The 24,810-nt window shown below is 53.2% G+C and overlaps 1 protein-coding gene across 2 annotated transcripts; it reads right to left on the bottom strand.

Moving 5' to 3' along the window:
* Positions 1–865: 865 nt before the first annotated feature.
* TRAM2 (translocation associated membrane protein 2) lies at positions 866–24,629 on the bottom strand. 2 transcript variants are annotated; one of them, XM_074820259.1, is made up of 12 exons: positions 22,436–24,010; positions 22,192–22,257; positions 14,956–15,019; positions 12,432–12,541; positions 11,367–11,483; positions 9,606–9,664; positions 8,945–9,029; positions 8,736–8,806; positions 7,418–7,522; positions 7,123–7,281; positions 5,661–5,830; positions 866–5,408 (listed from the first exon to the last, which is right to left on the bottom strand). In XM_074820259.1, exons 1-12 carry the CDS (start codon positions 22,463–22,465, stop codon positions 5,335–5,337), a joined length of 1,110 nt encoding a protein of 369 aa, XP_074676360.1. In that variant the 5' UTR covers positions 22,466–24,010; the 3' UTR covers positions 866–5,334. The 2 variants fall into 2 exon arrangements, with proteins under 2 accessions (XP_074676360.1, XP_074676359.1); XM_074820258.1 differs by lacking the exons at positions 22,192–22,257; positions 22,436–24,010 and adding an exon at positions 24,434–24,629.
* Between the last annotated feature and the right edge of the window lie 181 nt (positions 24,630–24,810).

Raw genomic sequence — 24,810 nt, forward strand, 5'->3', positions numbered from 1 at the left:
CACTTAGAGTCACATTGGTCATTTCTCCGTGAAGGTAAACGTGGCAGGGACCTTCTCACCCCAGATCACACCTGCCAGGTATTGCCATTGAGCACATATGAAAGGCAGCTACCACGCACACAGTAGAGAACAAAGCTCTGGAACAAAACACTTATTTAAATCAGCTTTTGTGCTGTGGATTCCCACTTCCCCTCAGACAGCTGAGAGTCTCCACATGACAGCTCCCTCCTGTCTCCCCTTGTTCAGAAAGGTCATCGCTCTTCCCTTCTGGGCCTGTTTTGTGCTGCTGCTCACTCTGACCGAGAATCACCTTTGTTTTCAAAGCATGGCTTGGTGTGGCATGAGGTGCCTTTCAAGCAGCAGCTGACAAAGGCTGACTTCTAACGGCCACCCTAATCAGCTTTTCCAGAGACCAAGAACTTACAGATGAAATTACTGGAGCTGTAGGCTGTAGAAGAGAAAGTCAGAAACTGCTTTCTGCACATGCTACGAAACTGTAACCTAATACTCAGCCAAATCATGTAGCATGCCTGGGGCCAGCTGCAGAAAGTATACAATTTAGCTCACCATAAAGTATGCACCTCAACCACATCAGATAAATCATATCCTACAAAACCCCTTATCCTCCACTCCCAGGGATGAAGGCAGCCACAGATAACTAACTCAGAAGCAGCTGCCCATGCTGTAGTCATGGGAAATGCGAGAAGATGAAGCCCAGCTGTGGGGAATACGAGGACACAAGATGCTGCACCAAAGGGAACAGACTAGTCTGGCATGGCAGGAGAGACAAGTACAACCCATCGCAGCCTGCTTTTGCAATGCATACAGCTCAGCAGAGTGATAAAGCATCAGCGGACAGCAGCAATGGAAGAATCTATGCCTTTTATTTATTTATTTCAGAAAAATAGTTTTGTTGAGTTTATCACAAAAGTCATTTAACAACAAACAACAACAAACAAAATCCATACAAAAATTTAAGTGACAGGAAGAATGAAACAAACAGGATAAAATATCAGAGACTGTTACTTCCCCCTACCCCCTCCAAAATTAGGCAATTTGCACTAAAGCATAAATATGGAAGAACAGAAATTTTCCTCGAGTTCCTTTGCTAAAGTTTGGTTCATTGAGTTCAAGATATTCAAAGAAAAACTACATGCCTCTGCCTGGCTTTTACAACAGCCACTCTTCCCTGCTGCCAGCAAAACCCCACAGACAGCCCCGAGGTGAAGTAACATGCTTCACTGTTTGAGTACAAAACCTACCAAACAAACCATCTACTACACTCCTGAAGTTCACTGGAAGGCTGTAAATCAAACCCCATAAACTCCATCTACTGTTGATGCAAGTCAGGGTCCATCTACCAAGATTTCATCTAAGGCAAGAGACTGAGGCTGCCGTAAACCTCCATGCACTGCAGCAAAGGCAGGGTAGCTACAGGCTTCGAGAGTCTCCCGGAGGCAAGGGGGAGGCATCGTTCTTCCCTCCAACCAGGAAGCCTACCAAAAATACATTTTAAAATGGTGAGTTAAGGGTAAAGGGACCTACAGGGGAACTGGAACTTGTCTTCTTTACTACTAACCCAAACATCATGAGTAAGAAGAAAGAATCCTAAACAAAAAACAACAACACAACTTTAATGCCCCATAACATGAGTCACTCAAAAATTACATGTGAAATGCTACATCTGTTCTTCCTCCAGCCCTTTCTCTTCCCAAGCCTATTCCCCAGCTGTCTAAGACAAAAAGAGAGAACTACTGCTGGTATTTCACAGCTCTTGTAGGCTAGGGCAGGAAAACACCAAAAACTGCAAGACTCCTCAATCCCTGACCTTCTTAGGTTGGATAACGGACACAGACTACAAAAGCAGCCTCAAGCCCACAGGAAGGGTGCAAGCAATAGCATTACACTGAAAGCAAAGACTTGCAGTTTTGCATAGTCTCTAACACCTTCTGCACTGTGGTGGACAAGAGCTCCTGTCTGGGGTTGGGCCTTTTTTGCAGCAGTCATGGGGCTTGACAAGATGGGGCATGAGAAGAGCATCGACTCAAGAAAAGTGAGCTCTCGGCATCTTTGTACGCAGAATGGTCAAGGAAAGACTGACCACTAAGGGCTTGCAATGAAAATACTCCGTTTGGGAAAGAAAAAGCTCTTTGGGCTGAAGAGAAGCCTCGGTCTGCTGAGAAATGACATGGACATAAAAGCAATTACTGCAGGTTTGCAGCCAAGGGATGGTGCTTGTACTAGAAGACAGAGACAGAAGCAGCCTGTGGCAGCCCCTCCAATGGAGGGTGGATTGGAAACCTCTGGGATGACAGCGCATATTGCCTTACAGCAAAGGCTCAGCTCAAAAAAAAAAACCTGCCATGTTTGGGTATAACAGGAGAAGGATGGGGATTTCTGAGGACTAAATACATGGGAGGGCAAAAAAAGCCCCATCATCTATAGCTTTAAAAAAAAAAAAAAAAGAGCACATGGAAATGCTTCCAAAACAAACTGTCCCTTTTACTGGTAGCTCTATCAAAAAGAAAACAAAAAACACATAAATGTAGAATATGTTGTACATACATTGTAGAGGGAGGGCGTCCAGCTACTGATATAGTACACAGACCAAGTGTACAAGAGACTACGTGGCAACATAAGGCACTTGGGATACAAAGCATGAATAGCTACCGTATGGAAACGCAGGATTGTGCAAGTGGAAATGCTGCCTGAAGCGAAGCAGGCAGGAGGAGGAATCATTCAGCAGCCATTTTTTGGGGGGACTGTATGTGTCACCTGTTAACAGAGTCAATACCTCAGCTGCTGCGAGGCACCGGTGTTGCAGAAAGGTCCAGGCTGAGGCTCTGCAGAGATGCCGGCCAGCAGTTGCTCTCAGAGGGCACGTGGCAGTGGATGGCTGGGGATGGGACGAGGCAGCAGAAAGCAAAAACCTCTCACACTAGACCTTTTCCATGTCCTCCCTAAAATAAAGCTCTTTTCCTGCTCTGGTCACGTTGCACTGCGGTTACTATTGCTGCCTCTGAGCCAAAATGTGTATTATCTACCCGACAAGGGCTACGAGGAGCAATTGCAAGATACCACCAAGGGCTCTGCTCTAAAGTTTCCTTCCTCAGTTCCCCTGAAAAAGGGGGGATGCCTCTCCTGCCAGTATCTCTCATTTGACACTCAGAGGTCGTGGGGATAGAGGAACAAATGGAATTTTACCAACTGTCCTCGTGTTCCTGCACATTTTCTCCCTCCGGTGCCCAGTGTTAGCTGGGGCTCAACAAGGAAAGGGGGAGGAAAGGTCAAAAGACACCTACAGAAGGAGGAAAAAAACATGACCCAACTCAAAGCGGGGCAGAAAATCAACTGTCACTCGTTCCCCAAAACACGAATGATGCGAAGGACAACTGCGCCAGCCTCAAGCTAGAATTGCACTTGGAGAGAGCCAGGGTTCAGCTACCCGAAGGGCTGAGCGAGGGGCACGCTACGGATCACGTGCCTCCCTCACCTGCAAGGAAGGTGGACCTCGATCCTGGCTTGCACATCGAAGAGCACCGCAGCTTCCCCCAAGCCTGTGCCCTCTCTTCTCCCCCAGCCGAGGGAGTGCACCGCTCGCCTGCTCCTGCTGCGGCGAAGCAGAACTAAAGCTACAGCCGGCTTTGCTGCACAAGAGGCACCAACAGCAAAGCCCAGCTACAGAAACTGCCCCAGAGGAGAGCTGGGGGGTGAGAGGTGCCCGTCTACTGCACGCCTACCAAATCTAGACTGGGGCATGGCACCCCAAAGAAGCTCAGCGAGCTGGCACTGACCCACAAAACCCTGGGCAGGAGATGCTGCTCCCCAGCAAAGAGGCAGCAGGGGACCGAGCCGGTGGGATCTGGAGTTCCCACGAATCTCCTGCCAGCCCATAAGGGCAGCAGCGGGCAGAAGCAAGAGCGAAAGTGGTCTGCAGCAACAGATAGCCTCTGAGGTAGATTTGAGACAACTCCATCTGCCAACAGCCAAGCGTCACAGGTCAGGCTTTTCCTAATATGCAAGCTGCTCCTTGCAGCCCTGGCTTCCTTCCCCTTCCCTGTCATCTCATTCACAGCTCAGAAAGGGATGAAGGGGCTAGGTTTTTTGGAAGAAACCCTGCATTTGATAGCACCTTGGGTGGATACAAGCTCTGTATCCTTTGGAAACAAAAGAGTGAAGCTGGTGGCTGCCGATGGCACGGCTGGACTGGTACAGTAGGGATAAGGAAGGCTAAGATGACAGCATGAGAAGCACAGTCCCATTGATGCAAAAACCCTTTGCAGCAGCCAGTTTGTCATCTGAACGTGGTCATGAGCCATGAGAACACCAGGTCCATGAGGCACACACAAGCTGGCAAAGGACCTGGGCTAACAGGAGCCAGGCCAGCACTCAGAGTGGGGCAGGACTCAAGGTTTCACGTGGACCTGAGGATGCTGCTGCCCCACAACAAGGCACTGTGAGCTGCAGAGCCCCGAGCTGAGCTCTTGGGGCTGAGAGGTCCAGAACAACTACAAAGGCTAGCTCACCTCCTGCAGCCAGGAGGGTGTGAGGGACCCAGCTGTACCAGAAGAGCTGGGGCAAGCAAAGGCTAGGAGGTGGTTCCTATATGAAGAGATAAATTCTCTCCCTTCTCTGCTGCCCAGTTCTCCAAAATTAGCTCAAAACCAGGTGTCAGAAAACCCCCACTTAACCAGAGGTCCACCATGAGACAAGACACAGCTGAGACTCCTCTCTCAGACCTGGTCTCTATTTGCAGCACCACCATCCCACGGCACTTGCCAAGCACTGGCCAGACGTGCCCCAGGAGAGGCAACCCTTGCCTGAGAGCACCCCTAAGCCTCAGGATCACAGAGCCCCAGTGCATTCCCCCAGGAGCCTGTTCCCACAACAGACACATGGTGCCTTCAAGCTGCTGTGGCCCTGACCCTGGGGCTTAGGGAAGCACCGCAGAGACAGGGGAGAAATATGCTGTAGAAGAAAAAAGGATTGTTCGGAACCATCTATGATGCATTTGTAACAAGAATCCAAAATAACCAAACACTAAAATAGAAGAGAATTGCACACTGATTTACGATGAAACAGAGGAAGGCAAAACCAGGAGGGTTGGAAAAGGCTCCTATGAGGGCAAGGGAGCAGGGAAAGGGACCTTTTTGGTTTTATTGCAAATGGTTCAAGAGATCAAGAAAGGAAGGGAGGAGAGCGAGAGACACCTTGGGAAGATGACCAGTTTCCAAGCCTTTCAAGACGATGCTCGATGCTCGTGAAGACCAGGAGGAGGGGCTGCTTCTTAGTCCTGGTATCTCGCCCTCCTCCCCAGGAGCCAAGCCTTTGCTTCTATGGTGATTTCAGCTTCTTGGTTCGTGGCGAGGTGCCGTTCTCCGCTTTCACCACTCCATTTTCATGGTAACCTGGGGATGGAGAGAGAAAACTTGGTCCCTTGCACAGGCCAAAACCTTAACCCTCGTGGGACTGGCCCATAGATATGGGGAAAGCCCCCAGCACGGCACGACCCTGCTGGGGACCCCCTGGGCTCAGCACAGAGCAGGAGGCACCGCCACCGCCACAGCACTGCCGGCATGGACAGCGGCCTGCTGAGGGGATGCTGAACTACTGATGCCTCCCACGGTGCCACCCCATGATACACCAGTCCCACCACTCACCCGAGTCCCTCTTGAGTGGCTTGGCTTGTTGCTTGGTGCTAGCGGCGGCAGCGGCTCGCTTCCGACTGCTCTGCTCATTCCAGTACTCCCGCCAGCGCCGCAGCTGGAAGTGGATGAAGCGCCACATCACCGAGGCCTGGAAGAGGCACACCAACAGCAGCACACTCATTCTGGTAGGGGCGGAGAAGAGGCAGGCTGAGAACAGAGGAGCGAGGCCACCACCAGCCCCCAGCCTTCCCCCCACAGCGGGGCTGGTGGCTGAGGTCCCCCTGGGTGGCTGCACCAAGCACTGGAGGCAGGCACCATCCCTCCAGCCACCATCTCTGCTTTCTGCCATCTCCTGAGCTCAGGGCAGCCACTTCCCTTTCCCTCACCACCACAAAGCTCTCAAGTGCTCAGGGCGTTGCTGACTCTTAAGACTTTAGGGCAGGAATGGATGAATAGGGTCACAGAATCACAGAATCATCTAGGTTGGAAAAGACCTTGAAGATCCTCCAGTCCAACCATTAACCTCACACTGACCGTCCTCAACTCCACCAGATCCCTCAGTGCTGTGTCAACCTGACTCTTAAACCCCTCCAGGGATGGGGACTCAACCACTGCCCTGAGCAGCCCATTCCAACACCCAACAACCCCTTCTGGAAAGAAATGCTTCCTAATATCCAGTTTAACCCTTCCCTGGCACAACTCCAGGCCATTCCCTCCTGTCCTATCACTTGTTACTTGGTTCAAGAGACTCATCCCCCCGTCTCTGCACCCTCCTTTCAGGTAGTTGTAGAGGGCGATGAGGTTTCCCCTCAGCCTCCTCTTCTCCAGACTAAACACCCCCAGTTCCCTCAGCTGCTCCTTGTAAGATCATCTCAACCAGCACTGCCCAAACACCAGTCTGCACGGTCCCCAGCTGCTCTGTACAACGGTGGATGGTTGGAAGGGAGCTAAGAAAGTCTCCCAAATCATCAGGTGTGCCAGCAGTCCATGGTATCAAAAAGCTTGGGAACGACCAGGCACCTGCCCTAGCAACTTCTGAACTGAACCCACAGCTGCTGTATGGGTGAGAAAGGCTCCCAGTCTCGACAGACAGCCTGCAAGGCATGAGTAACCCATCCCATCCTCTGCATCCCACATCAAAACATGTCCAAGCAGAAAGGAAAACACCTTTTCATTGACGACATCCACATAAGTGCAATTACAAGTGCAGAAAGGAAAGCCTGCAAGCCTTTCTCTACGATAGGCTTGTGCTTTGTAACTTCCTTCATTCAACGAACAACTTATTTGCTGGCTTTTCACCTCCATTGTGGCTCCAGAGCCTTTAACTGCCCCTTGCTCCCTCCACACCCTCCCAGCTCACTAGGACCTTCCCTAAAGGGAACCTAGATGGAAATGCCCACTGGCATTTCCACAGTCAGCAAAAACCACCCTGGGATAACACAACCAGGGAAGATACAGTAGGGGACATTCCTACCTGAAGAGGATATTGTTGAAGAGAAAGCTGAAGAAGTTCCCTCTCTCGGGGTCGAGGGTCTGGTTCTCCACCCGCGGCAGCCCGAAGCCCATGACCAGGATGTACAAGGTGAGGGTGAAGAGCCTGGTGACCACGAACACGACAGCCCAGACGTTAAACCTGCAGGAGGGCAAGCAGTGCTGTTGGCAGGAGCAGCCTCCAGCGCTGAGCTGGAAGGGGAGAGCAAGCCCCCTGTCACGCCGACGGCTCTCCTGGGTACCAGAGGATGGAAGCCGTGGCCAGCCTGCCTGCTTACAGCTTCTCGTTGTTCTCATCCGTGAAGTAAACCAGCCGGGCCATGTGGAAGAAGAATTCGGCTAAGTACTGCAACAGCAAGAGGATCAGCCCCAAGCGGGTTAAGCTAGGAGGGAAGAGAAGGAAAAACACATCACTGGGCTAGTCAAGCTTCACAGAATCATCTAGGTTGGAAAAGACCTTGAAGATCCTCCAGTCCAACCATTAACCTCATACTGACCATTCCCAACTCCACCAGATCCTTAAGCGCTGTGTCAACCTGACTCTTAAACCCCTCCAGGGATGGGGACTCCCCCCCTGCCCTGGGCAGCCCATTCCAATGCCCAACAACCCCTTCTGTAAAGAAATGCTTCCTAATATCCAGTCTAAACCTTCCCTGGTGCAGCTTGAGGCCATTCCCTTTCGTTCTATCGCTTGTTAAAGATACTCATCTCCCCTCTCTGCACCCTCCTTTCAGGGATTTGTAGAGGGCGATGAGGTCTCCCCTCAGCCTCCTCTTCTCCAGACTAAACCCCCCCAGTTCCCTCAGCCGCTCCCCATCAGACCTGTGCTCCAGACCCTGCACCAGCTCTGTTGCCCTTCTCTGGACATGGTCGAGTCATTCAATGGCCTTTTTGTAGTGAGGGGCCCAAAACTGAACACAGTCATTGAGGTGTGACCTCACCAGTGCTGAGTCCAGGGGTAAGATCCCTTCCCTGTCCCTGCTGGCCACGCTAGTGCTGATACAAGCCAGGATACCATTGGCCTGGTCCTTCATATCCAGCAACAGCATCTCCCCTGCCATCCCTGAGCTGCAGCGAGTACCAGCCCAAAGCCGAACCTCTCCGCAGCAGTTGGGGTAGGATTGCAATGGGGGAAATCCCTGTCCCCAAAACATCAAAGCAGCCCAAACCAGTAGCAGAGCTGGGATGGGTTTGACAACTGCTGGCATCGCTGCTCTGTGCACACACTCAGAGGAAGGATAAGAGCTTGCCTGCCTGTGCCGTGCTGGGAGAGCACCCCAGGATGCTTCCCACGCCCAGGGGAGATGCACCCATCAGCCTGTGTTGGCTAGTTAACATTTGCTTTGCAACACCCTGTGCACTCGTGTAACATTGCTCAACTCCTTCAAAATCAGCTCTGTGGGTCTGTGAAAACTGTTTGACTAACAGCCTTGCAGTTGGGAAGTCAACTTCAATACCACCTGCTTTTTAAACACTTGCCTTTATTCCCTTTTAAGCCCCCTACCCTGCTGAGGCTTCCCGGGTGACTCGCCCTGCAAAAGGACCTGCTCAGCCCCATCCACGGTGTGGGATGGGATGCCAAGACAGTCGACTCACTTGAGGAGGTACGCGCCGGCGATGTGCACCAGGTAGAGCGCGATGCACCGCAGCTGGCGGGGGATCTCCTCCTGGCAGGGGCAGAAAGCAGCGTTAAGCCCTTGCCCCTCTCCACCCACCCCTCTCCCAAAGCTCGCTTGCCCCAAAGCCCGTGGACAAACCACCTCAAGCATCCCCAGGGTGGGCAGGAGCACCCGCCTGGCTCTCACCTTGCGAACTTTTTGGAAGTAGAGCTCTGGCAGGGCGTGCAGCCAGTATGCCAGCTGGCATAGGTAGAAAAACTTCACCTGGAACCTGAAACGCAGGGATGAGCCATGTGAGCCAGCCCAGGGCATGGCAGGACCCCAAGGACCCGGGCACCAGGGAAAGCGTCTGGCCACGTAGCATTGGGCAATCCCTCCACCGCTTTGAGGCCAGGGGATTTAGGAGGCATCATTTCTGGGCTGAAATTATATGTTGAGCCGAGCTAGCCGTGCCTGGAGGTTATCCAGATGCTTGTGCTGCGGTCTCCATGCTGTCAACAAACCTCACTCTTGCAAAAACCCAAGAAGGGAGGATTATCCCCCACTTCGTTTCTACTACGAAAAATGAACAGCAAAGAAATTTGCCCAAGGTGATGCAGGCAGGAAGCAGCCAGGATGAGTAACAGAGCCCACATGACATTCCCCTCAGAGGAAACCCTCTGCGAACACCCTCCCCGGGGCCAAAAACGAGACATCCCCTGTCCCCCAGGATGTCACTGCAGCACCCTTGCAGCAGGGTGCATGCAAAGGGCACTGTGTTGTCAGCACCCGCTCCCAGCCGCAGGGAAAACCGTATAGAGGAAGGAAGTGGTCAGCCCGAGAACAAAATGCCCTTGCGAGTGCTTACGGAAGATAAACATGTGGATAGTTTTCCCACAAACTCCGGGGGTTTGATATGTATCCTTCCTGAAAAAGAGAAAAGATGCAAGCCTTCAGTAAAAGAAACAGGCAGCGCATGGTTACGATGGGGCAGGCTAATGCCACAGCAAAACTAGGAACTGGGGATGACACCCAAGTCCCTTCAGCCTGCAGTAAAAACCGTGTCCCCTGCGAGAACCACGGCTGAGCTCTCCAAAGGGGTCTCTAGCACCCCGCTCAAGTTTCACGAGGCCCCTGAGTTTGGGGGTTGAAAACTGCTTGTTCGGTTGCACAGAGGGTCCCAAATTCAGGTTTTGGGGTTTGGCAATGCAAGAGGGATGCTCTGGAGGCAGAGGGGGAGATGCCTGTAGCCGGCTCCAAGCAACCGTGCGCATGGTCCGGGAGGGCAGCTTCCCCACCAGCATTTCCAACTTGAGTATCACTTAAAGCAAAAAGAAGTACTTCTGAAGAGAAAGGGGAACAGAAAACACCTACAAAAATAATTTAATATGCATTGCATAGTTTAATTTTCCACCTGCCTGCATTCACCTGCAGACTCTTGCCTTACGTTTGCGGGGCAGATTACAGGACAGGGCTCCCTTCTCGCCCCACGCTTGCACAGCTCCTGCCCCAGGGCTGCTGCATGGGGCTTTGCAAAGAGATGTTGGCATGGGAAATTCATCCTGCCCAGCACCAACCTGTCACCATCGTCCATGCCCTGTCTGCCTTAAGCCCTTTTTTCAGTTGGGGGAGGCCAGAGGAAGTGTAAGTGCTGCAAAAAGTGACCTGCTCTGCACAGACAAGGCAGCTGGGGAGCACGTCAGGACAATGTGGGTTTGCACAGGAGGCTACAGCCCGGTAGCTGGTGAGGGATGGCTCTGGCACTGGGTGAGGGCAGCCCAAAACCAGCAGCATAGACTGTTTTGCCAAAGCTTCCCTCCCCACATCCCTGCAGGGCAGGAGAAATTCCAGCAGATCCCCAGAAATGCTGGCTTGGAAGTGGGTAGTGGTCCTCTAAGGGGGGCTTGGCAAGACCCCCCAAGCAGTGGGGAGGGGACCTGCCCCTGAACATCCATTCCCAGTGCCAGCAGGGACCACAGCTGGACCCCAATGGTCACTGGTAGCAAAGCACTGTCATCACTTCAAGCTGCCAAAATAGTCAGATCTCTCCAACAACACTCGTTCTTCCCTCCCCCTTCCTCCCCAAAATGGAACATTTTCACTCTAAATTTTTCTCCCAGCAGTTTTGGGCTGAAACATCTCCAATGTAACCCAAGGTGTAGTGTGGGTTTCCTGCTCCTAGCAATCCCCTCACCATCAGCTCACTGAGAGAGGGATCACAAGGAGAAGGATCACAAACACCTGCCCATTCACCTCACACCCCTGTAAAGGGCATCCAAAAACCCCAAGGCACTGAACTCAAATAAGGAGGAAAATAAGGCTGAGAAAGAAGGCAGGTCCCAGTGCAGCGGATGGAGATGACAGGGCCAGGCAGGATTGCCAGGGTTCAGCCCCAAAAATTCTTCACAGCCCATTTACTTGTGCCTTGCATGATGCAGGAGAAGGATCTCCCCAGACAGCCCTCACTCAGTGGCTGGAAAGACCCGCCACACTTGAAAACTAAACTTGCTGAAGTGTGCCCATCTTGGCCCAGGGGCTGGCTGGGGACTCTGCTACATCAGGGTTTTGCGCTCCAGAAACCACAAATCCCACGCAGGGAACCCAAAGCCCGTCCAGCCCCATGCCTTACCGTCACCACGACGTACAAGCACCAAATCACAGAGGTGAGGTGGAAGGCAACCAGCTGTCCCGATTCATTGAACTTGCTGTGTTTGACCTTGGAGAGATGGAGACGCCTGTTGATTTTCTGTGAAGGAGCAGAGGGAGAGAAAAGGAACAAGAAAACATGAGCCACTAGGTCAACAACCTTCCCTTCTCCTCCTCTTCCTCCCCATCCCAAGCAGCCCCCAGAGATGAATCACAGAATCATTCAGGTTGGAAAAGACCCTTGGGATCATCGAGTCCAACCCTCAGCCCAACTCTACAAAGTTCTCCCCTACACCACATCCCCCAACAGCTCATCCAAACGGCCCTTAAACACATCCAGGGATGGGGACTCCACCCCCTCCCTGGGCAGCCTATTCCACTCTCTGACCACTCTTTCTGGGAAAATTTTCTCCTCATGTCCAGTCTGAACCTCCCCTGTTGCAGTTTAAAGCCGTTCCCTCTTGTTCTGTCACTAATTCCCTGTGAGAAGAGACCAGCACCAACCTCTCTACAATGTCCTTTCAGGGAGCTGTAGAGAGTGATGAGGTCTCCCCTCAGCCTTCTCCTCCTCACACTGAACAGTCCCAGCTCCTTCCATCGCTCCTCACAGGATTTATTCTCCAGGCCCTTCCCCAGCTTCGTTGCCCTCCTCTGCACTCGCTCCAGCCCCTCGAGATCTCTCTCGTATTGAGGTGCCCAAAACTGGACACAACACTCCAGGTGTGGCCTCACCAGTGCAGAGCACAGGGGGACTATCACCTCCCTGCTTCTGCTGGTCACACTATTTCTAACACAAGCCAGGATGCCGTTGGCTTTCTTGGCCACCTGGGCACACTGCCGGCTCATGTTCAGTTGCTTGTCAGTTAGAACCCCCAGATCCTTCTCTTCCAGACAGCTCCAGCCACACTTCCTCAAGCCTGTAGCCATGCATGGGGTTGTTGTGGCCCAAATGCACCCACCCCCAGACCAGCATTTAGCTGCAGCAGGACCATGTATTCCCATGGTACTTGAGATATTTTGGTGACTTGAGACGCTGAATGGCACTCACGTCCAGGGCGTACTCCTGCACCACTGCATGCAGGATGATGGCGATGAAGATGTAGAAGAGGATGGTGACCAGATCCTTCAGCCCATAGTGATACTGGACCTGCTCCCCATCTGCAAAGAGGCCAAACGGTGGGTCAAATCTCCATGACCCAAAACGATTTCCAGGTAAGGGCTTAAGGGTTAGTGGCGGGGACTATTCCCAACATGCAGCTTGGATGGGGCCACCACAGAGGTGGAGGCAGAGAGAGGTCATGACTGTGCCACTGGCTGTAGGGCTGGAAAAAAGGGCTCTAGCCTGAGTCAGTTTATCAGCAGAGGGTGGATGGTTTCCTCTCTAGTAGTTACATACCTCAAGGGAGGTGACACTCAGAACACTTCAAGCTTCTCCTGCCAGAGGTGAGGGGCTGGAGACATAAATTCATCAGCTCGGAGGGACAAAGACACAGAGGCAGAATTGAAGCAGGTGGTGGGCAGGCAGAGCTGGCTCTAACCCTCCAGGACACCCCGCTGGCAGCATTAGGGCTCGGGATGGTATTTCCACCCCCTCGGTTATCATCCAACACCCAGACTCTCCCACTCACCCCTGAAAGCTGCTGGAGCAGGATTCAGCTATCTAAATGCAGATGCCTCGTGCTATTAAGAGATCCGAGGCAGCAGCACGGGGCTGGTGGATGAGAAACAGGACCCACAGGAGGCCCTGCTCTTCTGGAGCAACAGCAGACCCAACAGCATCCAAAATACCCCGGACATCTGCATTTAGGCAACTATTTGCAGCCCTGCAGCTTATGGGGAAGAAGCAGAGTTGGGAAAGCTGCTGTCCTCGTGGCAGGCTGCAGAAAGCATCGCAATGCAAAGCTCAGCCCACCCCCCGCTGCTACTGTCCCTTACCCTGTCCATTCTCTCCTAATATCAATGCTGGGAAGTGACTTGTCTGTCACCAGCCCTGTTTACCCTTGAACAAAACTTCAGTCCAGATTTCTAAGATTTGAGGTACACGAGTAAGGTTTGAGTAGGATTTATGAAAACACCTGATGTAAGGACCAGGTGTTTTCACATCCTTAGGAGCCCCTGGCTGGGTGCTGTGCAAACCCAGACGTAAAAACATTGCCTGTATCACAGAGCTCATAACCCCAGTATAAAATAAAAGAATTGCAAGACTAAAGAAAATAACATTATGCGTGTGTGCGACTGCTCTGCCTCCTCTCTCTAGGGCATTTCAGAAGCTGCTTTAGCAGGAGCCGTGCGTACACAGAGCACAGGAGACGAGAGTAAGGTCTGCCAACTGTCAGGCAACAGCATCCTTGTTGTGAGGGATGTGAAACAGCCTTGGAAAAATTCAGGTGAGCAATAACCTTTCCTCTGAGCAAGCTCACTGCATCAAGGTCTCCCTCCCCATGGCCTCAGCTAGCTCACACCCTACTCTGATACCCCAGTACCTGATTCTGGAGAGATGGTTACATGTCCCCCTGAGAATTCTGGTAGCAGGGAGGAATAAATCACTTAGCACAAAGGCAGCGGAAGTTGTCTGGACTGTGCCATAGGGGAGCATGGACCACAATTTAATCTGGATGCTGGGTAATTTCTTCAACCGTGATGTTCAAAGACTTTAAGGGCAGACCTTTTATCTTCCGCGTGTCTGCCTCATCCCAGTTTCACTAATCCCAACAGCCCCACTCTTCCCTTGGATGATTACTCAAACACTTCTAATTAACTGCAGTTTTCTGCCACCAAGCCAGGCTCTGTGCCCCAGGCGTTTGGCCCGTCCTGAGGCCAGAGCTTTACCCAAACCACCCCCTGCTGCCCCCATGCCAGTGCCCAGATTGCTGCCAGCCCCAGAGGGGCTCTCAGCTAGGAACTCAGCTACTAGCTGCCAAAATACAAACAGGGACCGAGCCTCCAACTGTCTCCTGGCTGGGAGCTGGGGCACATCCTCTGGTCCATTGGGCTCGGACCTGTGCCAGCTTGGAGCCTTCTTGAATTACATTCTGTGTGCAGCAGGACCATAAGCTGCCTGGAGCACGGATGCTGTGCACCACGTGCATCTCTGCACCCTCATCTTGTGCCATCCCTAATAAATAAAGCAAGATGGCAATTATCTGCGCAGCCCCTGCTGTTCAGCAAAGAGCTAAATCCCTCCTGCTCCTACAGCTACTCCAGGCATGCAGTCAGGCAATTTGATCTTGCCTGACTAGGCCTGGAGGAGGATTCTCACCCTGCAGAGCACACAGAGCAGCCTGACACATAGCAAAAACAGGGTAGAGAGGAGGCCCTAAAACCACCTGGAACGCATTTCTTCCCAACCCCAGCAGCACAAGGGCTGGCAGACACGATCAACGCACTCTGAGCCACTCAACCTTTGCTTTTCCCCCACATATCTTATTTTAAAAATCTCCTTTACTACCAGATAAGGGTCTGAGCAGTGTGCATCAGCAGAGGGTGAGCCCAGGCCAGCTGGCAGCAAGGGTTTGGAGCAGACCACGACTCAATCCTCCCCTTGGGGTATGTGCAGCAGAAGCATCTCTTACCTGCTGTAGGCATACTAACATTGTACTGAGGTAAGATAAACAGGAAGGCAGTCTTGGCTGTAACCTGTCAAAGACACACAAAGGGGAAAAAAAGCAAATCAGTTGTTGTATCCATTCCCCTGACACCATTTACTCCCCTTTCCTATCATGCTGGGAAAGGCAAATGATCCAGGGAGATGTGCAGGTACCAGCTTCACTCGCAGAAATGCCTTTCAGCAAAGAGATTGCTAGGGAAGAGGTTTGCCAACAGGGACTTAGGATTTGGGAAGATGAAAGGGATGTATAAAGGAGAGAGACACCTGGAAAAGCAACACAGCTGTAAAAGCCACCAGCCAGCCTGACGAGGGAAGCTCCCCACTTCCCCTCAAGGATGAGCATGGACCATCATCACATGTGACCTGCTGCTCGGTGGACACCAGGAGCCCTAGTCAGAAGGCCATCTGTGTTAATTAAAACCATCCCTCATTCCCATCCACTCTGGGCAGCCACAGCAGGGGCCCGGTCTGAGTAGGGATGGCAGCACCCAGCACCCGAGCAAGCTCAGAGGCTGCAAAGTCCCACGAGCTACACGTGGATTTAGCCCCTGCATCTTTGTGGAGACTACTCTAATAACAGCAGCCACGGGACGCTGGACCCCTTTAGAGACTGTGCAGGTGCTCACGAGGGTCCCACAGGGCAGGGGAAAAGCAGCTTTGGCAAAAGAGCTGAACCACACACAAGATCCCAGCTGCACGTCCAGCATCACAGGCTGGCCCGTAAAGGGAAAAAAACAAGCCTGGGATGAGACATGAGGTCCCCTACAGACCAGGACTGTGCTGCTTGCTTTTAATTCAAGGGAATGATCCCTGCAGCAGCAAAGCTGGAGGCTTCACAGTGCCGAGGCAGAGCTGAGCATCCCATCCCAGTGCATCTGCAGGATGTCCCAAAGCAGCATCTCCAAGATTGATGCACCGTTGTCCCAAAATCCAGTATACAGATGTCTGACGCCAAACATACCTTCACCCCGTCCAACCCCACACAGACAGGAGGGTCACCAGAGATTTTCATCTTTCCGACGGCTCCTCAGCCACCCCTCCAACCAACCGGCTTTGCAAGTGCCCAGCCTCATACGCAACCAGCCCAAAAAAATCCCAGGCCTGTCAAACGGCAATGGAGACGAGCTGCATTTCACACAGACGTAGCTTCGACTGTTTCAGAGCCACAGGCTATTAAAAACCCGGCTGGAAATATTGCCTCACGTCTTGCGGGACGCCGCTGCAGGGGGCACATGGGGGCTTTGCCAAGTGTTCCCATCCCGCCCCCACGAGCATTGAGCAACCGGCCGGTGGCTCCGCTCTGCCGGCGCAGGCAGCGCTGCCCATCCTCTTGCAGCCCTGGCTGGGGGATAGCAAACTCCACAGCATGTTTTCATGATCTTTGGGGATTTTTTTTTTTTTTTTTTTTTTCCCCACTTAAAAAAAGAAATCCCACATGTTGTGCTCTGCTTGTGGAGGAGCAGATGCAGGAAGCACTCTGCCAAAGGAGATGGAGACCACGGGCAGAGTTTGGGGTGGTAATGGAAAAAGTGCATCGCCTGGCCTCAAGCTGGCTTAAGGAGACACTTCTGGCTCTTGCAATCCTTGCTGGCTAGGAAAGCAAAATTGCTTCATCCCAGAGCGGTACAGCACAACCAGGACCTGGACTTTACATCCAAACCTCATCACAAGCTGGCACGGGGCATGAAACAAACACGCCAACACATCACAGCCGTGATGCTGCAGGGACAGGCGGCTGTGCTATGGATGTGCCGACAGCAGCAGGCACTGCAGGTTTTACATCCTACCCGAGTGCCTGGCTGACATCCAGAGGTGTAAACAGCTGGAAATGACACATCATCTCCAGATGAAGTCTCCTACCTGTGGGTCTGGGAAAATGACCCCAGAGCATCTCCAGGGCAGGGAGCAATGCTCACATGGTGCTCAGCCCTGACATGATTTGCAAGGACTCTCCTAATCTTCTTTTCTAGAAGGCCTGGTAGGAAGGTTTCCTCTATAGATACTTGAAGATCAATCAATGCTTTGTCCCATCTCCATACCTGCCTTTGCTTCCCATGGGCCTCAGGACCACCAGAAGCTTCAGGGGCCACATCTGCACCTCTTCACCCCTCCACCTTTCATTACCAAGAAGTGGCAGGTTGCTTCCTAAAGCCTGCGTAAAATATTTTACAGCCTAAGACAAATCTAGCCTCCTGGACGTAAGCAGACTCCTGACAGACGGATTTCCAGAGAACTGCTCCCTCCTCCAGCTGATGGTTGGGGAGCCCAGGCACACACCTGCAGTCACTCACCACCGGCCACAGCAGCAACAATGGGGGCCAAATTTGAACTTCTGGGTGTCCGATCTCCCCACCTACCTCTGGGGCATCTCACAGACCTTTTGTGGAGGGAAGGTCTCCTCTTGGGCACTGAAGGCCTTCCTTGCCTCTGTGACGGGCCGGGAAGAGTTCACAGACCATGGAAACGTCTGAACACGTGCAGGACATCACCCTTCACCCTGGCGCAGTCCCCACGCACACTCCCCTGTGGGAACCAACAGGACCTTAACAACCAAGGCAGCATTTTCAGAGGTGGGTCCTTGGGCATTCCAAGGGCTCACATGACTGGCTGCATCTCATTTTGTGAGCACCTGCACCTCTATGCTTTCCTCGCTGCAACTGCACAAGAAACCCAGAATAAGGTACTTATTGTCCAGCTCAGCTCTCCCCTCTGAGACTCACCACTCGCCAGGCCACCAGCATCACCAGCAGCACACCCTTGGCCAGCTCACCTCCACCTCCCCGCTGCTGCCGTGAGGACATCTCAGCTCAGACAGTCACAGTTTCCAGCACCCGAGGCAGATGGAGCACAAAACACATGGGACAAATCACCTTGGGCAGGACACTGGTGACATCCCTCTATCCCTGAAGGTGAAGGATGCCCTGTACATCCATGGAGGGATCTTTTTGCCATTGTTTACAACACGGCCCTTACCAGCGGGCATGGAGGGATAGATGACGACCGAGGTCGCAGCTGAGCTCCATCCAGTGAACACCAGGCTCCAAAATCCCACGCTTGTAGCCGTAACCCCCACAGCATCTCCTCCACCTCATCAACTGGAAGCACCCATGGTGCACCCATTGCTATACAGCCCTGCGCAGCCTACAGAGACAGCTTAAGCCTCCTGGAAAACGGGGAACACTTAAGCCATGACCTCCAGCAATGCCACCTCCAGCTCCACTGAAAGGCAGAAACCAGGTTTCCTTGGCTTGGAAAGGAGCAACGAGCACCAGGGATGGCAAAGCTTTAGAGCTCGCATCGAGCATTTTGCAGGCGGATAGAGAAAGGAGAAGTTTGTAACAGGAAGAGCAACATGAGGATTACTCAGAGGCACAAGACACTCACTGTCTGTTTGCTCTGAAACAAGATGCTGGTATGGGAAAGGAAGCGCCAGGCATGCTCCTGCAGGCAGGGGCAGAACTGGGTCTCTCCAGGTATTATTATATTTTTTTGGTCATGCTGTGAGGCCACCTTCTCAACCTGCTTCTTTGGTTATCCTCTCTTATCTCCAGCCTTTCCTTAAGGCAGCCTGAAGTCCAAACCCTACAGAGCATCACCATGACTCAGGTAGAGATTTTTATGGGATGGGAGAGGGATTTAACACAGAATCATAGAATGGTTTAGCTTCAAAGGGACCTCAAAGATCATCCAGTTCCACACCCCTGCCATCAGCAGGGACACCTTCCACTAGCCCAGGTTGCCCAAAGCCCCGTCCAACCTGGCCTTGAACCCTTCCAGGGAAGAGGCAGCCACAGCTTCTCTGGGCAACCTGTGCCAGGGCCTCACCACCCTCACAGGGAAGAATTTCTTCCTTATATCTAATCTAAATCTGCCTTCTTTCAGTTTAAATCTGATACCCCTTGTCCTATCCCTATACGCCCTGATAAAGAGTCCCTCCCCCCTTTCCTGTAGCCCCTTTCAGTCCTGGGAGGCCGCTCTAAGGTCTCCCCGGAGCCTTCTCTTCTCCAGCTGAACACTCCAAACTCTCTCAGCCCATCCTCACCGGGGAGGTGCTCCAGCCCCCCGAGCATCTTCATGGCCTTTTCTGGACCCACTCGAGCAGGTCTGTGTCCTTCTGATGTTGGGGGCCCCAGAGCTGGACACAGCACTGCAGCATTTGTCTGCATGGGACAAGCTGAGCGGGGACCATATAAGAAAGGCTGTATCCACATTCGCTCCCTGCCCTGCATTAAGGGCACCTCTCTGCAACCCACCACTGCCCCAGGGGGTAAGGGAGATGCTCCTCATCCCGGCCTCATCCTGCCTTGCATGAAGGATGTGCCTGAACCAGCTAAATTGGGGAAGCAGTGGTGCTGGGGGCTCTCTACAGCCATGCAGAGGGAACAGCATCTTCAGCAGCAAGTGGGTTTCCAGTGGTTAATGACACTAATCCGAGGATCAAAGGGTAGCTGGATGGTGAAGAGGCAAAACTCAACATGTCAATCAAGACCACAGTTTCCTGCAATGCTCAGAGCAGCCAGGACAGGGCTCAGGATGTTTCTCACAGAGCAATACAGCTAGAAATCAAATTAGCACATCCACCTCACAGCCCTCAATGGCAGGGCGATGGATGAAGCCAAACAATCCCAGCACTACTATGCATTTACTACACATCTACTATCCACCACTGTGCATCTACTCCCTGATAATGCGGTGACCAGAAAAATTCACACCCCTGCTAGCCTGGAGTTTGCTGCCTAATACAAAGCGGTGAAGCTCCCCCCACCCTTTTTAGAATGTGCTGGTTCCTCCCTGCTATGAAACGCTGTAAGACTCCAAACTAAAATCCTAATTCTACTTTTGCAGACATACAAGAGACTTTTAATAAAGGTATCTAAGCACAGGCATCCAGGCAGCTCAGCACGTCTCCCAAAATCTACCCGCTGCGACTCTCAAACCCTAATATCTTCAGGAGCGAGGGATAATTTTTGAGCATCCTTTGCAGAGAGGTACCAGGTCACTCTATGAAACCTGGTTCCCTTCCCGAAAGCCTCAGCCCGGTGGGATGTGCAGAGTCCGTGCTGTCTTCACCCCAGCCAGGAGCCCCCAGGCATGCAGCCATCCCCACAGTCCTGCCTGGCTTAAAACAGCTTCGGAGGAAGGAAGCAGCTCTAAACCTCTGGCTGGGGAGGCTGGGGGAGTTTCTGCAGTCTGAGCTGGGAAAATATTTCCAGGCTTGAAAAACAACTCAAACTAATTACAGATAAAATGTTGTCTGAAGGCTTTTCTCACAACTTAGGGTTTGGTTTTTTTCCCCTCACCAGCCAGAGTGTTTATTGAAAGAAAAACTTGTTGATCCACCGTATGGATTGACACAGGCCCTATATGCAAACTAAAGACCAAACTTTGGACCAAAGCCTTTAAAAGTAAACAGCTGGTTTTGACAAAAAACCCTCCCCAAGGGCGGCACAGCCCCTCTGCTCCCACAGGCACGCTCATTCCCCCAGCACAACACAATTATCGTTGCCTCATGCCCCCTCCTGTTTATTCCCTTTTTAAAAGCAGACCTAAATTCTGCTTTTTTTCCCCCCTTTTCTCCACCCCACTCTCCCCCACCTATCCAGCCCTTAAGCTCCCCGCGTGCCTCAGTTCCCACATCTGGCAAAGACCAGGGGAGGCAGAAACACGTTTTGTTTTCCCTCGTTAATGACAGGAAGGCCTTAATTTTTGCAGAGTACTACAGAGGGGACCGGGGAGGGGAAAGTATATTTAGCAGGAAGCCTGGAAATAGCAGCTCATTCGTCAGCTGCCTTCATTTGACAGTGTCACAACCCAGTGTTTGGGAGACCGTGACTCACTGCCACGGCTCTACGCACGAGGGAAAGCCCAGCAAGGGCACGGCATCTCTTATAATACAATGTTTTATAACTTTATTACTATAAACCCATGCATAAGCATCAGAAGCTGTCCCCTGCTTTGCCTGTGAGCTTGTGGCAGCCGTTTCTGGGCATAAAGGAGAAATAAGACTGAGCCTCAGTTTCCCCATCTCACACTGATTATGACAGCAGCCCCTGTCTAATACCGAAAAACCCCCAAAACCAGCGAGGTCTCCCCCAAACTCAATGTGCACAGAGGCTGATCGATCTGACACCGCACACAGGAGCCGTCCCAGATGGGACACAGGTCACCATGCAGCTGCAGGTTAAACCCACACTGGCCCTGGCTTCATTTTTCTGCAAAGCGGGACGGAAAAAGATATGCAAAACGATTCCTGCACGAGGATGGAAAGCACCTGTTTCGTGTTTCTATATGCAGCCACTTAAAATGGTTTTTGACCAAAAAAACGGGAGATTTTTCTTTCTGGGCACCAGCTTGCTCATGGATGGAACAGCCACACATATGCAGCAAAATCCCTCCCTGGCACCACGCAGACGTGCACCAGGTGTGTTTTCACACCCTGAAGGCTTAGGGCTGGCTGGGAAGGCAGAAAACCCCACAGTACCCAGCTCAGGACCACTCTTTTTGGGGGGAGCCCCTCCAAGCCCTAGGCTTCCCTCCCTGAGCAATGCTACAATCGTCTAAAACACACACAATACTCGATTGACCAAGTCCAACACACCTGTAACACCGGCGAGCAGCCTCGTGCCACGCTCTGTGCCCCCAAATCCCCTCCCTGGAGCTGGGATGGTGCTAGCAGCGCAGCCGGGCATCAAGCGAGATGCAAATGGCATCTCCATCACGACTGGTACCCGCTCCTTGCTGTGGAGAAATTATTGGGCTGGGGGAGCCCATTGATCTGTTTGGATGGGGAAGAGGTTGCACACCCAAAAGGATGCTCAAGGTGTACCTTGTGCTGTGTTTGGGGAGGGGGAGACCCACAGCAGCCCTTGAGCATCACCGCAAGCAGAGTGCCGGAGCAAGAAAGCTCTCAACTCCCGGGGGCTGCCTCAGAAAAGGTTAAAAATCTCATTTATGCCTCCCCAAAGAAACCTCCCCTGCAGGAAACGGCCTATTGTGAGCAGGATTCGGCCATTTCCGCTGAGCCAGAGCTCGGCTGTGACCACCACCAGCACTAGAGAAGGTGGGAGCCCGGCGGCAGGGTGGGAAGCAGGGTGGTGAGGAGGAGGAGAAGGGATGGCAACGTGTCCCCACACACCATCGCAGCAGGGGCACTGAAAAGGTGTCGAAAGGCAGAAATATCTGAGCTGCTGCCAAAACTCACCAAAGAGGTGGTGCAAATGGGCATGGATGGTTTGGAGGGCCGGGGAAGAGCAGAGCCTGATTTCTCCTTCAGGGAAAAAGAGAGCAGAAGGAAAAAATAAAATGAAATAAAATGAAATAAAATGAAATAAATAAATAAATAAAATCAAATAAAATGAAATGAAATAAAATAAAATGAAATGAAATAAAAATAAAATAAAAATAAAATGAAATAAAAATAAAATAAAATAAAAATAAAATCTTACAAAGCCCAAAAGAGTTGTCCCAAACCCCATGCCGAGGGGAGGATGAGGGAAGATGCTGCCGGGTAGGGATGCAGCCAGGCAGTGGAGAGGGAGAAGCACCAAAAGCCACCCCAGCACGGTGAGCGCCGTCTCCCCGAGGTCTGCCAGGAGAGCGGCGGCACCAGCAGCAGGAAACTGCTGCCTCTCAACAACCAGGGGAGATTGAACTAAAAGACATTAAAAAAAAAAAAAATCAGAAACGCCACAAAACCCTCCCTGCCACCACCTCCACAGGGGGTTTCATCACGTCACATTTCAAAACTGCCCTCGGAGCATCACGTCAAGCAAAATCCCTGACGGCAGCGACCCCGGGTACCACCTCTCCGGGATGGGGTTCCCAGCATGCAACCACAGGCATCAGCACCCTGAAAAAAACAGCTGTGGGAGAAACCCTGGTAGAGATGCAATCTCCATGACTTTTTTTTTTTTTTTTTTTGAAAGTACGACTACGAAACTTGCAGCCCAACTTTGCGGCATTTGCATATGGTTTTGGAATACAGCTGGCCCTCTTGGGTTAGTTTTGAAACCCCTCTGACCTTTAAATACATATATGCACAAGCATATCGAAAGGGGTTTGTGCACTGGAAGCGACTCGCTCATTCAATTCATTTGCAGAAAAAAAAAAGGCGGGGGGGGGGGGAGAAGAAAAAAGAAGGGGGCTGCCACCAGGAGGGTATTAAGGAAATAGATTTCCTCCTCCTGTGATTTGCTACAGAAGGAGACTTTCCTCCTCCGCCAGGCCCCCCGGCCACCCCTTTCCCGTCCGGATTTGCTTTGAAACGTGGCACTGCGCTGAAGGGGAGGGTTTGTGCGGGGGAAGCGGGCGGGGAGGTCCGATCCGGCGGAGCTGCTGACCACAGCTCGCAGCAGCCTGGGGTGTCTCTGTGTTGGGGTGCCCAGAGCCAAGCAAAGCTGCACGGTGGTGGCCTCCAGCCCTCCTCTGTCTCCTCCCCGAAAGAGGAGAGGAAAAAGCAAGCTGGGAGGGAAGGAGACGGAACAGGGGGAACGCGGCATTCCTGGCATGGCTCCGCACGGCGCTGGGGCGGTGGCGGGGCAGTGGCCTTCCTGGGGGGCTCCGGCCACCCCAAATGGGAGAAGGTTTCCCGTGGAGGAGCTGGGGATGCCTTCTCATGGCCCGTGGCGGAGCGGGATGGCTGGGATGGGGAAAGGCCGGGGAGCCACTGGTGTCTACACGAGGCCCAGGAGCCCCCGGCGCTCGTCCCACGATGCGGGGTCAGTGGGCTGTGGAGAAAACACCTGGAAAAGGGCTAACGTTAAAAAAAAAAAAAAAGGGGGAAAAAAAAACTTCTCCCCATTTCCAATAGCTGGAAGTATCAGTGAGGGCTTGACTGCTCCCTGCATGTGACCGGGTGGCCGATGTACCCCTCCGTGCTTGGGAAGCGGTGAGGGCAGGGACCGTCCCCAGCAGCAGTGGTGGGTTTGCAGGAGAAGGGGGTTCACCACACCCCTGTGCTCCCCCTTCTGCAGCTGGGGACCCCCGGCAGGGCTGGGGGTGGCTGAAGGATGTGCTACCCCAAAAGCCAGCACCCGGTTGGGTCCCCACGGGGATTTTGAAGGGGGGGGGACACCTCTGTGCTGGTGGGAGAGAGATGGGGAATGAATGGGGCGGCACTCTGCACCCCCAGACAGAGGGGTCCCGCAACCCAGAGCCCCCTCCCCAGACGGGATGGGGTCACCTCGGCGGGGTGTGGAGCCCTGGACACCCCCGAGCAGAAGCAGAGCCGGGGGGGGTGGAGGGTGGGGGCACCCCGTGAAGCAAACGGGGGGCACCCGAGACTCCCCGTCCCCAGCGGGAGTGCAGAGGGGTGGGGGGGAGACACACACAGCCGGTCCCGGGTAGGGTTGACCATGGTGGGGTTTTGGGGCGGGAGGGGGGGGTGTCTCCCCTCAGGACCGCCCCCCCCCCGACAGAAGGCGGAGGGGTGGGGGATGTCTCACCTCGAACATGAGGGCGATGAGGACGATGAGCACCAGGCAGAAGCCGATGTCGGCGTGGTTGTGGATGAGGAATTCCTGGCTGAAGAGCGGGTGGCTCTTGGCCCGCCGGCGGAAGGCCATGGCCGCGCCGGGGGGGGGGGGGGAAGCGGAGCGGGAGCCGCCGCCCGCCGCCCCGCCGCCGCGCAGCGCCGCAAAACTTCCCGGGGCCCCGCGCAACTTCGCGGAGCGCCGCGACGGCCCCGCGCAGGCGCCGCCGCCTGACCCCTCCCCGCCGCCCGCCCCGGCCCCGGCCCCGGCCCCGCCGCCCGCCCCCGCTGCCCCACGCCCGCCGCGGGGGGAGGGAGGCACCCCCCGGGCTCGGCGCCCACCTCCCACCC

Source organism: Strix aluco, chromosome 3 (assembly GCF_031877795.1).
Source record: "Strix aluco isolate bStrAlu1 chromosome 3, bStrAlu1.hap1, whole genome shotgun sequence".
NCBI classification, from domain to species: domain Eukaryota; kingdom Metazoa; phylum Chordata; class Aves; order Strigiformes; family Strigidae; genus Strix; species Strix aluco.